The 14,238-nt window shown below is 39.2% G+C and overlaps 1 protein-coding gene across 1 annotated transcript in view; it reads right to left on the bottom strand.

Moving 5' to 3' along the window:
* COL3A1 (collagen type III alpha 1 chain) overlaps positions 1–14,238 on the bottom strand; it is a 53,689-nt gene that overhangs the window by 27,677 nt on the left and 11,774 nt on the right. The window contains exons 2-5 of the mRNA XM_074593573.1: positions 7,674–7,879; positions 4,794–4,832; positions 4,092–4,208; positions 1,879–1,950 (exon numbers count right to left, since the gene is read on the bottom strand). Coding sequence (XP_074449674.1) covers positions 1,879–1,950; positions 4,092–4,208; positions 4,794–4,832; positions 7,674–7,879 — 434 coding nt within the window. The remainder of the gene's footprint in view (positions 1–1,878; positions 1,951–4,091; positions 4,209–4,793; positions 4,833–7,673; positions 7,880–14,238) is intronic.

Here is a 14,238-nt window from a genome sequence, read left to right as displayed (position 1 = left end):
ACATTTGCTTGCTGCCAGTATTTCCAGACTGTGAAGAAATAAGCATATTTTAGTTAGAGTAAGTGCACTAGTGAAAAGAAACAAAGACAATATGTGGAGGTTATACAAGCAAGTAAAGAGCAACTGGGGTGTAAAGTACAAAATCAGTCTCCAAGCAGTGGAAAGCCACAGGAAAGAGTATTGATGACCCATGGACAAAGGTTGGTGCTATAGCTGGCATTTTTTATTTTATTACTCTTCCAAGTTATTTCAATTTGTATATTTATTCAAACTGAGTGTTTAAGTTGAAAATTGATAAATTAAATGTATACATTAATAAATTAATTAATCTATGTAAAGTTAATGATAACCATTATTTAGTTCTAGTGAGTATAGTCACATCTACCTGTAACTACTCTGTTACTTACTTTGCAGTCATGTATTGCATGATGCAATGTAAAAAACCATATGACCTGAAAGTACGTAAGCAATCCTGGCTGAAGACATTCTAGGGTGCCAAATTAAGTTGTGGATTTTTTTAACCCAAGTCCAGGGGTCAGAGCACCAGAAATCACTAAGCACCTCAAGGGAAAATGCCAAAATAGAGAGGAGTAACCTTAGCTGTTAACTGAAAGTTATCTTGGTTATGTGTCTGGTTCAGCACACCTCATTTAAGACACCAAGTAGCAAAATGTAGATGATAACGATAAGCTGTGGGCAAAAACTGTGAGGAGCTGAATATGAATAAATGAATAAGCAAATACAAAAACGGATGGTTGAAGAAGACCAATGTATGGATGACCATATTAGCAAATGAATGAGGTTGAAATAAACAGATTAAAATAAAGGTGAGAAAATAATGAATTATATTTCAGGAAAAACAGCTGTCATGATTAGTAAATTTATTTCATGAGATGATCTGATAGAACCCTGAGAAATAACGCTCTCGCTTGGAACTGCCTTGGTATGTTACAACATGTGATTCCCAAACCTTGTTATACAGCATCGGACTGAAAATAATGATTATGCTTAATGAAGCAGCAGTCAATTTCAAATAACAGCAATTCATTGCATCCTCTATATAGCAGATTGCCTGAATCAAGAACACTCCATGTCATCAGTGGTGAATACCTCTAAATCCCAGTGCCTAAAAGGAAAATCATGAGGTGCAACATTTACATTTATTTTATATGGGAAGCATAGCTCATGCACAACTCTCTCAGGCAATCCATGCTTTATCTAATTAAAAAAACTGTGAAAAGCTTGGGCCAGGCCTAGCAGGCGGATACAGCATCCTTAGTATACAGTCTGAATAGCTGCGGGTAAAAAACTGTTAATTGTAAAAAGAAAAACTGAAAAGCTTTTGACTGCTTCTGGGATGAAAGAAGATTATGAGAGGGGTTTACTCACTTGTTATGAGGCAAATCTGAGTTGTGGAAAAGTAAGTATGGAGTATCATACTGAGTAAAGACAGAATGCTGCTGAATGGATAAAGGAAGATTAGGGACAGTGGTAGAGGTAAAAAAGTGGTGGAAGGGAGGGAAGCAATCAGTAGAAGAATAGCAAAGCAGATAAATGAGGAGGGCATGCAAGGGAGAAAGGGATAAATGCTTAGGTAGTGTAAGAAAGTGAATCAGAGAGAGATTAGGAAAAAGAAGGTAAGAAAAGGAAGAAAGAGAGAGAAAAGGCAAAACCCCGAGATAATCTATAGTTAGTTTCTAGAATGATATTGCCAAGCAAATTGCTGCCTTACATTGCATTCCACTGCAGGCAACAGTCAAATTAAAATTTATCTTGTTAAATTAAAATCAGGATACATACACATCCAAGGTATAATCTACAATCAGAAAATTTGTTCTTTAAAAAAAATGGACAGGAAAAAAGGCTGTATCATCTTACAATGGGCTGTGGGTAACCAATACCAGCTGAACCGGCCTTCACATCATAGGAGTCATACTGTGGAGAAAAACTCTGTAAAAGAAATAGAGAAAAACAGAAAGAAGAAAAATAAAGAAAAAAAAAAAAGAACAAAAGAGAGAAGAAAGAAAAAAGAAACAAGGTGATTGCTACAAATCAAATAAACCTTTTCTTACACTGGCATGGCAAATGTATGGAAATAACTCATTTGTATCTACGGAGTAGCACCTGTTTTACATATAGCTGCCATATAGTTAAATCATCCATAAGAGAAGCCCGGCCAATATCTTTCTTTTGTGGTCAATGATGACATTAGCTCCTTACGCATCCAGGTTTCATCTTAACAGCTGGGCCTCAGCTGGACCAAAAAATTAACATTCTCTCTCCTCTTATTCTTGTTTGACTCCTTTTAAGTTTTCCCCCCAATTTTCTTTATCATTTTCTTTTCTGTTGGACGTAGTTGTCACTCAAGGAAGTTGGTGAAATATTTTCTGTTTCACTAAAGAATGCAACAGTTTATTATCATTTTTCTAATTTCTGTTACCTGTGACTAATGGATGTCTCATTTCAGAGTATTTTGGTAGCAAAAAATCTCTTACCTGTGTGTAAATCTGTCTTTCCCTGAATTACAGATAATTTGTTTTACCTCATGCATGGGAACTTACACATCTCAGAAAACTGAGTTTTACACTTTTTTCCTAATGCCATTTTCCATCTTTCCCTTTCCCCTTTCCTGTTTATTATGTCACTTCAAGTAATTAAAATACAGTCATCACTTTTGAGCCCAAGCAGCTGAGCCTCAATGCTTCTGACAATTTATCTTGAAACAAATGGAAGCTCAGTCCAAGACATGGAGTGAAAACATGTCCTGTGGGCCTTTCTGAGGGCGGATAGTGTCTTTCACACAGCCATTTACATAAAAGACTGTTTAAAAAACCCTATAAATTCTATAGTCAGTATTTCAAGGAATTCCCATCTAAACCTCTTAATTGGCATATGTTGATTTTATTATCCAGATGTTAGCAAACTTAGTTGAATAATGTGGCATTAATGCATTTTATGCATTAATGGAGCACAGACGGTTGAGCAGGAATACGTGCAGTGTCCTGCCTGATAACCCAGACCACTGTGGATCCAGCTCCTTTGCTGCCCAGGTACAAGATGACCCCTGTGCTACTGATATCAACCCTCTCATCAGGATTCAACAGCACATTTTTGATACAGCGTTGGAGTAGGTGACTAATTCAGGCTATCATTCCCTCCTGTGTCTGCATCTGCCAACGCAAACCCAGTAGCTATCTCGGTATGCTATTGTGATGTCCACTGGGGCTGGTCAAGCAACCCATGGGTACTTCCAGAAGCTCAGTCCTTCAGATGCAATCCCTTTCAGAACTGAATAGAGCCAAGACATCTTTCCTCAGTTTTTGGCTTACCTGGGGGTGGGAAGCATACATGGAAGATATAAACAGTGGCCTATATTCAAAGGTAGCAACTGTTTTAACATACAATTTTTAAGAGTTTTGTGCTAAAGTAATCCCATCTTGTAAAGCTAGGCTTACTTGATTACATGGGAGATAATGCCACCTCTTAACAAAGTGCCAGCTGTGGCTCAGCTCCCTTAACAAATCCAACTGCACAGAAACTTCAGTTAAAATTAGCTCTTTTGCTGACCATGTCCAACTCTTCAGAAAAGAATTCAAGATTCAGTGGGCCACAAATAAAGAGGGAGCGTGACAAATTGCACTTACGTGGCACTTCCCTGCAAGCAGAGGACCTGCGTTTTGGTCTAGTCTCCTGAGAATGTTTCTTTATTAAACATGCATTGGATAAAATACAGGAAAGTAAGAGAGTTTCCTAACCATTAAGTTTGAGAGGACATACTTCCTCCTGGACACTTTCTTCCTGATCAGATTACCTCTGAGTTACGTAAGTCCTTCACCAGATTTGGCTCCAAAAATTTTTAAAAATAAGATAAGGCAAAGATTTAATTGCACTCCAGACAAATTTTGTAGACAAAATCCAAAAACAACAACAAAACTCCACCTACCATTCAGCTGTGTTTTTCAAAGGCACAAATGAGAAACAGATGCCACTGAACGCAAAGTATGTGTGAAGGTGCAAGGGACAGGTGCCTGCAGGATTGCTTTGTATGCTTATGAGCAACAAGGTAGAAGCTGAACATAATGATGACTTACGCCTCCGCTTATACTGGGACACGACTGGCAGATCCCAGGGGGACCAGGAGCTCCAGGACTCCCTGGCTGTCCTGGAGGGCCAGGGGCACCGTTTCTGCCCGGAATCCCAGGAGAACCCTGCAAGAACACAAACAGAACAGATAGATATGGACACCAGCACTTGCCTCCAACTGCAAGAGCATTGCAGGACAAATCCTTCCATTCATAACAAAGTCTGTGCGATTGGGGTGGGAAACTTTCTCAAACATAACTAAGAGTTCAAGTGCACATTCAGGAAAGACATAGACGGGAGGCAAAATTCACACATGGAAACACTTCTTAGTTGCTGGAGCCTTATTGCAGCCAATATTTGATCAAGCACGCTGGAAATACTGAACAGGTCAATTCCTCAATAGAAAATTAGTACTGTCAGTGGAGTCCATAGATTTATTTTTTTTCTATTGGGAAGAAATATAACAAAAAATAACACATGTAATATAGTTTTAACCAAACTCTCTTTCTTCCTGTTTTTCCAGTTTAAATTTTTGAGAGTTTTGTTGAAGATAAAGGGCTACTTCAAACTAATTACATTGCACAGTTTGCAGACAGTGCAGACATCAATGACAGCTGGATATCTCGGCAGCTTGATTGGGATATGTAGCACTGTAAGAACTGGCTCTTGATTTTGCTACTTTCCTTGGGGAAAAAAAAAGCTGCACTTACAGGGTCTCCTTTGGGTCCTCGGCTGACTACTCCAGGAGTCTAGAAAAAAGGAAAAGTAACAAATTAAGAAATAAAATCAAAAGAAACCCCACAACTGAATATATATATACACACACACATAAAGAAGAGGAAAACACATTTAAACATTGGAATATAGTTTTATCAAATTAATTAAATTTATTCTTATTCAGTATATTTAAAAGCTGTGTGTTTTTTGGTCAGTCTTTCATCCACATTTTCACAGTTCACCCATAAAGCTATGCCTCTCCTGTAGGCAAAAACATGGCACTAATGAAGTCAGTAGAGCTTTGCCATTGAGTACAACGGGGACAGAAGTCCACTGTGGAAAGCTGTAAGGGACAGTTTTCTTGTATCCTTCTCAGTCTAGCATGTTAAGTGTGATAATGTGGGTAATTTTAATTTCTCAGATCTACTCCTCCATTTTATTTATTTATCAATTAATACTTCAATTACACATTACTATCTGGATTGTCAATTAGTAGTTCAGAACAACTTTTATGTATTTAGCTGCTAGTGGTGGAAAAGAATATTCAGCTGAAACTATCTTGGATCTTTCAAGGTGGCATTTCCCTATACACTATCCAAGGTCAGCAGGATAGCTTCTACTGGGCTGACCAAGCTCTTCTACATGGAAGACAGAGGCTGAAGGAAGTAGTCCATGTGTCCTTTATTATCAGTAACCACAGAACTGACAAAAGAGTCTCTAAACTCAACAGGAGAGGGAACTGTGCTTCCATCTCCAGCATGCTTGTATGTACCACTCGTTCACACCTCTAAAACCGTTCAGTGAAGTAGCTCAGGTAACCCTGGAAGCAGTACAGTTGCACTAGCATGGTGCAACTAACACTAGGTGACGTATATGTCATATTGTATATGACATTTCGTATTTAAGCAGATATACTATAGAGCTGCAGAAATACATCTTCTCCCTTCCTCTTTCATATACACATCTCTTTCACTCTCTTCTTTTATCTTCTGGATAAGAATCTTCAATGTGCCGTGGAAATCTATGTACTTTAACAGAATCTCATGGATCATAAAGAAGGATGAAAAGTTTGGATACCCTTAGAGCTCAGTATAGCTGGCTCACTCACTGAAGTGGTTTAGGCCAGGGGACTTGGCATGCACTAACATTCTTGATTTTCCTGAGGTTAAGTTGCTGCAACTGGTTTAGATAATGTTGGTGTCTATTAAGAAGATGATGATAAATTAGGGATGTAGGGCTTGATTCACTTTTCCTTTACAAGGCATTAAGTCAACAATAACTCTGCAAAAGGAAATTTATTCTGTGATGATGTAGAATTGAGTTTATAAGAAGTGTCGCCTTGCAGTATGCCATGAAAATTGTCTTACTTTCTTTAACTCTGTGTTGACATTAGTTTTATGGATATAGAATCATAGAATTGCCTAGGTTGGAAGGGATCTTTCAGATCATCTAGTCCAACCATCAATCTAACTCTGACAAAAACCATCACTAAACCATATCTCTAAGCACTATGTCTACCCTTCTTTTAAATACCCCCAGGGATGGTGACTCAACCACTTCCCTGGGCAGCCTGTTTCAATGCTTAATAACCCTTTCAGTGAATAAATTTTTCCTAATATCCAGTCTAAACCTCCCCTGGCGCAACTTGAGGCCGTTTCCTCTTGTCCTATTGCCTGGTACTTTGGAGAAAAGACCAACACCCACCTCTCTACAACCTCCTTTCAGGTAGCTGTAGAGAGCGATAAGGTCTCCCCTCAGCCTCCTTTTCTCCAGGCTAAACAACCCCAGCTCCCTCAGCCGCTCCTCATAAGCCTTGTTCTCTAGATCCCTCACCAGCTTCATTGCCCTTTTCTGGACCCGCTCCAGCACCTCAATGTCTTTTTTGTGGTGAGGAGCCCAAAACTGGACACATTACTTGAGATGGGGCCTCACCAGTGCCGAGTACAGGGGGACAATCACTTCCCTAGTCCTACTCACCACACAGTTCCTGATACAGGCCAGGATGCTGTTGGCCTTCTTGGCCACCTGGGCACACTGCTGGCTCATATTCAGCTGGTTGTCGACCAACACCCCCAGGTCCTTTTCTACCAGGCAGCTCTACAGCCACTCTTCCCCAAGCCGGTAACGCTGCATGGGGTTGTTGTGACCCAAGTGCAGGACCTGGCACTTGGCCTTGTTGAACCTCATACCATTGGCATTTGCCCATCGATCCAGACTGTCCAGATCCCTCTGTAGAGCCTTCCTACCCTCAGGCAGGTCAACACTCCCACCCAACTTGGTGTCCTCTGCAAACTGACTGAGGGTGCACTCAATCCCCTTGCCCAGATCATTGATAAAGATATTAAACAGAACTGGCCCCAACACCAAGCCCTGGGGAACACCACTCGTGACCGGCCACCAACTGGATTTAACTGGGTATAGATTGAGCATGCAGTGAACACATAAGCTGTTTGCATTTTTCCTATGCTTCTCCATAAAATGAAAAATGTAATGGCTAATTGTTGCCCTTTGTCCCTTTCTACTATTTATCTCTGCCTGTTGCCTATGTAAAACTGGGTTGAAGGATTTCATGCTTTCGGCTGCATAGCTCAAAGGATTAACAAGTATTTTATGAGATCCTGTACTAATTCTCTGACAGAATACAGAAGTATTCTTGAACTTAACAAAAAAGATAAAACTGTGAAAGTTCAAGCTGTGTTTTTTTATTTGATTTCGCAAAATTTGCCCATCCTAAGTTTTTGCCTATGGTCAGAAAGTGACAAGCTTAGCATTTAAAGAAAAGTGTTTAAGAGGATCTAAAAGAAAATGATTTGAGGTTGACATGAATCAAGAAGGTGGCAACACCAAAGTAACAACACTGAGGACAAACTTACTCTTGTAGGTTGTGGTGTTGTTTGTGGACAAACTGGACAGCACTCTCCAAAGGGAATCTCTGGGTTGGGACAGTCCAGCTCCTGATCGTCACAGATGATGTCATCGCAGAGAACAGACCCCGAGTCGCACACACAGATTTGGCATGGCTCTGGTTTCCAAACATCCCTGTCAGCGTAAACCTGTCCAAGATGGGTACATCCTGTGACTGGAAAGAGAGACAAAATAGTGTTCAATATTATTTCAAATGTGTTTTCAAAATCAATGATGAATATCACGAAAGCTGTTGGATAGTCTGTTTTGTTTTCTACTGAAATATAGTTTATATGTGTGAAGTAAAAGGCTAAATACTTCTCTTCAGACACTAGGACGATCTGTTACATTAATTGCAGAGTCTGCTCGGAATCTATAAATAGACATCAATGGAAACCTCCTGGAGCTGATCCAAAGCCCTATTAAATCTGTGATAATCTTCCGTCTTGAGTAATTTTAGTGTCGGTCTGAGTTACGGTGTAATTAGCAATTGAATTCTCTGCTGCAGCTGAAAAGCAAATGTGCCAAATCTCTCAAACAAGTGTATCATTGGCCCCCATGTGCCAACATGAGCACTTACATGTGGATGCGGACTAAGCCATCTGTCCAGCATGAACTCTCGTCACTACCATCTTGCATTAATAGCTAGCACTTCTCAAAGTGTATTTCGAAAGCCACCATATGCAATAGATCTAAAAGAATGTTCACGTTAATTACCCAAATGGTTTGCAATTAATGTGTCATCTGGCCGGCTCAAATGTTACAAGTGTCTGTATTTTCAGAAAAAACATTTTTCATCTGCAATAGTCATGGCTTTTTCAGTTCCTTCCAACAGCTATTCTACTGATCAAATTTGTTGTCAATAATGAATTTGAAGAGACTAATGAAAACCAGCTTCAAACATTAAATTTTGGGTTTGTATTTTCTTAGAGAAACAAGATGCAGAAAGCCCGGTCATGTAAGAAACCAATATGAAAATAACACCACAAAATTGGACAAGCTCCTTGTAAGTTTTGTAGAAGTTATTATAAGTCTCAGATTACAAATATAAGTATCAGTGAACGTCTTGAATAATGGAATAAGTTTTTTTCCCATGGATAATTCAAAATAATGCAGTTTACAAACACAAAATTCTGGAGAAAGAGCTATTTATGAACATACATTGTCCTTAAAACTTTAATATCAGAAGTTACCTACTACACATCACCCTTCAAAAACAAGAAAAAAAATCCCAAAAGATGTAATTCAGAGCTCTGACATTAAAATTACCACTGGCTCCAGACAGAAAATTCTGAATGCTGGCAAATTGTTGTAATGGTCATAATTATGCACGAGACTGAGTCCAAATCTATAGTGCAATCTATTCCTATGGGTTATGCAGTCCCTTTTTCTTTCTCACATGAGGCATCTTTCATCTCTGTTTTTTTCTCTTTTCCACTGCTGCATTCATACACTGGTCTTTTTTTTTCTCTTTACTTTCTTTGTTTTAATTTCTCTCTGTATTTGTGGGTGTTGGTTTCCATACCCACACACAGCACTCTGGCATGGTATGTGCTTGGATGCGTTTCCTCTCTTATGCTTATTCAGCTTCAGTCCCTTTTTTCTCTATTCAGTTTTATCTTTCCCATAACACATACCTTCCCTTTTCATCTTCCCTGAATCCTCATGTCTTTGGTGCCTGAAGAGTTCACCTTCTTTACTGCCAGGTACTCAACTAAGCTTAGTTTTTCAGGCTCTGCTCCCTTCCCAGTGTCTCATTCAACTGCTTTTCCTTGTCCATATTAACTCAACTTTTTCCTCTGTGTCACCTATGAAATTCATCACCACCTCCTCTGAGCTCTGTAAAGGCGATGGGGAATACAACCAAGACTCCTGGCTCACTGAGTGAAGAACCAGAGTGGGGATCTCGGAGCAGGGCACTGCATGGGACAGGAAGCTTCTTTTCCCAATTTCAGCCCCACTACAGGTTTTCTGCATACCCCAACTTAGGTTATTTCTGCACTTCATTTACAAAAAAAACAGGAAAATGTTGACTTGTCAAGGCTGACACTACTTTTGGTTAAGAGTTGGTTTTGACCACCAGCTTGATTCAAACAACAACACGATGCAAAAAGCTACAAAAATCCTTTCCAGACATTTTCAAGGTCATGTTTTTTTCTGTGCCTGATATCGGGCTGGGAGCCAGTATTCTACCTTCCTTTGGTAACACAAAAAATCTTAAAATCTAAAACATTCGAGTGGCATATGAAAACTAATCCCTTTCAACCATTTTCTATCACTTAGAAATTCCCTTTTTCCTTTTCCCTTCACTTCTCCACATTTTGGGCCTCACCAGAAAATTCAGCTCCTGCACGAGAGAGGTGGAGAAGAACTGCTTATTTCCAAGACAGCATCTTCTTCACACCCACCATGACACAGGGTCATGGCACCAGGTGCTGCTTCAAAGGACACTGCCCAACAGACACTACCACTGAAGAAGATCTAGACATCCTTCCTTAGTCTGGCAAGCTAGATTTAGTTTCTAAAACAGTGGCTTGGTTTCCCAGCTATCACACCGCAGAATCATGTCAGTGGACCCCTGGTAAATAGGCTAATTCTCTGCTTAATTAATTGCTGACTGTTTCTGCTAGAAACATTTTCCTCCTTTAGCAAACCAGGATTTCACCGCGGGCGCTTAGGGATAAACCAAACAGCCCAGTCGTCTTGACAAGAGTAATGATAAATGTTTCCTGACAAAGAAGATGGCTGAAATGTATTTTAAAAATGACAAGTGCACTGTAATGAATGAAATCTTTTTTATATTCTCTAATGACTCATGAAAAAACCTGAATTATAAAGTGGCAAAAGCTGAGTAGCTCAGTGTACGAGCGGTTTGCTGTACACAAGAAGACCTCGAAAGCACATATTGTGAGAGGCAGAATACCGTCAAAGCTATTGGGGAGGTTAGAGCTTGTTATCCCTCTAAAAGGAGGTGGTTGGATACACCCTAGAGAGCACGGGTGGGCATAGATCCACCATGTACTCAGCTGTCACTCTGCTTAAGCTCTTCGCAGCTTCACAGGTTAAAACGTCCTTCTCATTTACAAACATAATGAGGAAGGGAAGAGATGATTTTTCTTTAGTTTAGGGCAAAACGTGTTTTCTACATAATCGTTAGATAAAAATACCATGATACAGATCTAAAAGAATTAATACTACTACTTTGTGAACATGTAATGTACAGTTATATTAATTGCATGCACATATAAAAATATGCATAATGTACACACACTTCTGTACCCATAAGATCTGTTTGATTATTAATATTCAGATTTTCAGGTCTCGGTATCACTCTCTTTCAAAACCACAAGTATTTTTTCTAACTATGTGTTTAAGACAGCAAGGTTATTATTCACTAGGAAATTCATATCCAAGAATTTGCATTTTTGTATGTCAATTTTTTCTTCATCCTTACTTCATTTTCATTGATTCGTTTTGTTGTTTTGTTATTTCCAGAGATGTGATCCTGATGCGGTACAGTGAAGAAGACAGCTTGCATGGGGAGCAGAAAAAGGCCATCTTTCCCACATTTTGCACTGCTGGTTAGAAAAGATTCTGTTTCCAAGACAGCTGCTCTTTTCTGAAGGAGAGGCTTTTCTCTGTGACCAATTTTTCACACTGAGAATGCTCACCTTTCCATATTTTAGTCAACAATATCGGTGAAAATCATGGAAATGTGTCACAAAATGACTGACATAATTTTACAGAAAAAAGAAAATATTGCAGATTTCTCTGCATTTTTAAAAGGTTGTTATTCAGTTATTCTACAGTAGATGGCATCATGTAACAGAAAGAAAAGAGACAAAAAATCGAAGACATCTGGATATAATGACATTCATATTTGCTTCTAACTTTCTGGACATTGTTAAATGAATTAAGAAATAAGCTAGGAGAGCTGCAATGAAAATCATTGCGGCCTTTGGCAGAATGAAAATATTAAATAGGTTTCCAAAGGAAACTTACATCTGGGAAGACTTAGTCTGTTCAAGACACCCCCTCTGTGCTCAGATGTAGATCTGTGTGTCAGCATGTTATGACATAATGCATTTTGCATTGCTCATAAAGATTAACTGTTAGCTTCAAAATCCTTTGGAAAGCTGATTTGTGCTAAAGCACTGGCGAGTAACATACAGGAATAATAAGGTTATAAAAAAGCTGACTTGCCTACTTCTAGACTTGTGGTAAAACAGTCACATACTTGCCTCAGCCAGCTTTTCTTACTGATTCCTAAACATAGATATTAACCTAAGATTTAAAAAATATTAGAACTCCACAGTATCCTCCTATGGCAATGCAAAGTCTTACTCTTCTTCCCAAAGCCCTAAATACAGTGGCTATACAGCACTTCACTTCTATGGCAGTTATTGCAATGGTTTTTTGGAAGCTGTGTCAATCTCTAATTCATTGTACAAAACTCCAAAGTTTAATTTTTGAAAGCCTGAATTACTTTGCATTTATGCTGTTTACTGAGCATTCACATTTTTAAAGATGCTGCTGTGAGTAGCATTTCCCTGGGACAGCCCAAAAAGTGAAGGAAAGAAAAAAAGGCAACACAATCTTCATCATATGCTGGTTTTGAATTATTTCCCATTTCCTAAGCAGACTAGCAGCTGTCTGCAAGCAGACCAATAGGGAAAGCTGAAAGGAAAATCACCATTTAGTCTCAATGAACCTATAAGTGTGGTACGTAAAAGATCCCAAATGCGTACAAGGGAAAATAAATGTGGTTATTGTAGGCCTAAAGGATGACAAATGTCATATCAGACATAACCCTGATTCCAGTGAAGTGAATGGGAATTTGTTACTGGGTGCTATGACCTGACAAGCTGATCTGTTTTGTAGTTGCTTTTGGCTTTGCATTTGTACAAGCACTGTGATCATGACTTAACCACATTTATACAGCAAAAGGAAAAAATCTCCTAATAGTATCCTCAAAAACCACAGGCTTTTCCATTTTGGCGAAAGCAAATGTCCAGCTATTGCATTAGTAGCAGACTCACATATCCCATTTGCAGAGATGTGACTAAATGGTTAGAAATTAAAGAACATCTTGAACTTGTCTGGTTCTGGCTCAGAAAGGGCAATAGTCCACACAGAGGTGACTCATGATCCTCCAGCAGCCGCTCGATGATGGCTTGGGAAGCAAAACCGAGGAGCTTTGATCTGCGAGAATCTGATCACAAACACAATGAGTCAAGCAAACAGATTTTGCTGTTATTTAAAGTGGGTCTGGTAAAGGCTAAAGCACTTAGATGAAGGAGGCCTTGCCTCTAACTTTGATTGGATCCAAAGTCTGCTGAAGCTAAGGAGGTCTTTCTGTTGCTTTTTATGGGCCTTTAACTGTACAATGCCTGTGCTTCCTTACTCTCACCTGGTTTTGGTCATTTGCTTTACAGGATGGCTACTTCAAAAAATGTTTTTACATTTCTTCTATAGTAAATACATCTATCTATTGTGTATTCCAGCACTGTTTTATGCATTGTTTAACCAAAGGATAAAGTAGAAAGAAGGTATATTGTTCATTTTCAATGGAAATGCTATAATTCTCCCCTACACTGGAGTGGATGGAGGAGTCCATCCCAGTATCTGCCGCATCGCTGCTTTCCATTTACTGAGCAGAAAAGAATGTTACAGCGTCTACCTCAAAGCAAATGGCTTGGGCTCCCTGTCTGGTATTACGATGATGTTTATAAGAAAATCAAACATACTCATTCCATCCTGTGATCAGTAATGGAAACGGACTCTCATGATGAACTAATTGGCTTGCTGAGCCAGAATGGCTTGGTTTGTCTGCATGTTATCCTGTCAAGTAAGTGCTGAGTATTTGCAAAGTCTGAAGTAGTGTCTGTTTCATAGGAGTCAGGAAAAGAGGTGGAAATATAAGAAAAGAAATGGTTTAACAAGATATTTTTTTTTCAACTGCAAGGCCTACCGACATTCTCTCAACTGCAATTGTATTAAAACAACCAGCTAATTAATTGAACCCATTTTACATGGTGCGTGATGACATAAGGGCCCTATTAGGACATTTTCACGTTTAATGGTACTGATGTAATATTTTGTATGACCTGTCCATCATATGATTGGAGGTATCAGGAATGAAACCTCATTTGATAAAGCACTTAAATGCAGGCTGTGAAAAATCAGAGTGGGTCCATCTTAAAAATCCTTTCCTGCTCCATCTCCTGTAGGAGGAAGAACTGCTAACAAGTGGAATAGAAAAGGAGTATGAATGAATGGTTCACAGATTTCCCAGGGTTCATACCAGAAAGGATGGCTACATCCTGTGTTTTCAGACTGAAACCAAAGTTTTCAGAGTTCTAGGGATGCTCATCTGCCAAAAAAGCTGGCGTTTGAACAGTTCTGCCACTGGGCCAGTCCCAGATGTTTTCCTTTTCGCCCAGATGCAGAGCAAGAAAAAGAAAGCAGCATAAAAGAATGCTGGTTAATCGTAATACTCTACTTGTCTGTAAGGGGTATTGCAGAAAGGAGACA

The sequence above is a fragment of the Larus michahellis genome, chromosome 7 (assembly GCF_964199755.1).
Source record: "Larus michahellis chromosome 7, bLarMic1.1, whole genome shotgun sequence".
NCBI classification, from domain to species: Eukaryota; Metazoa; Chordata; class Aves; order Charadriiformes; family Laridae; genus Larus; species Larus michahellis.
Note: the sequence above shows the minus strand (reverse complement) of the source record. Positions and strands in the feature narration are given on the sequence as shown.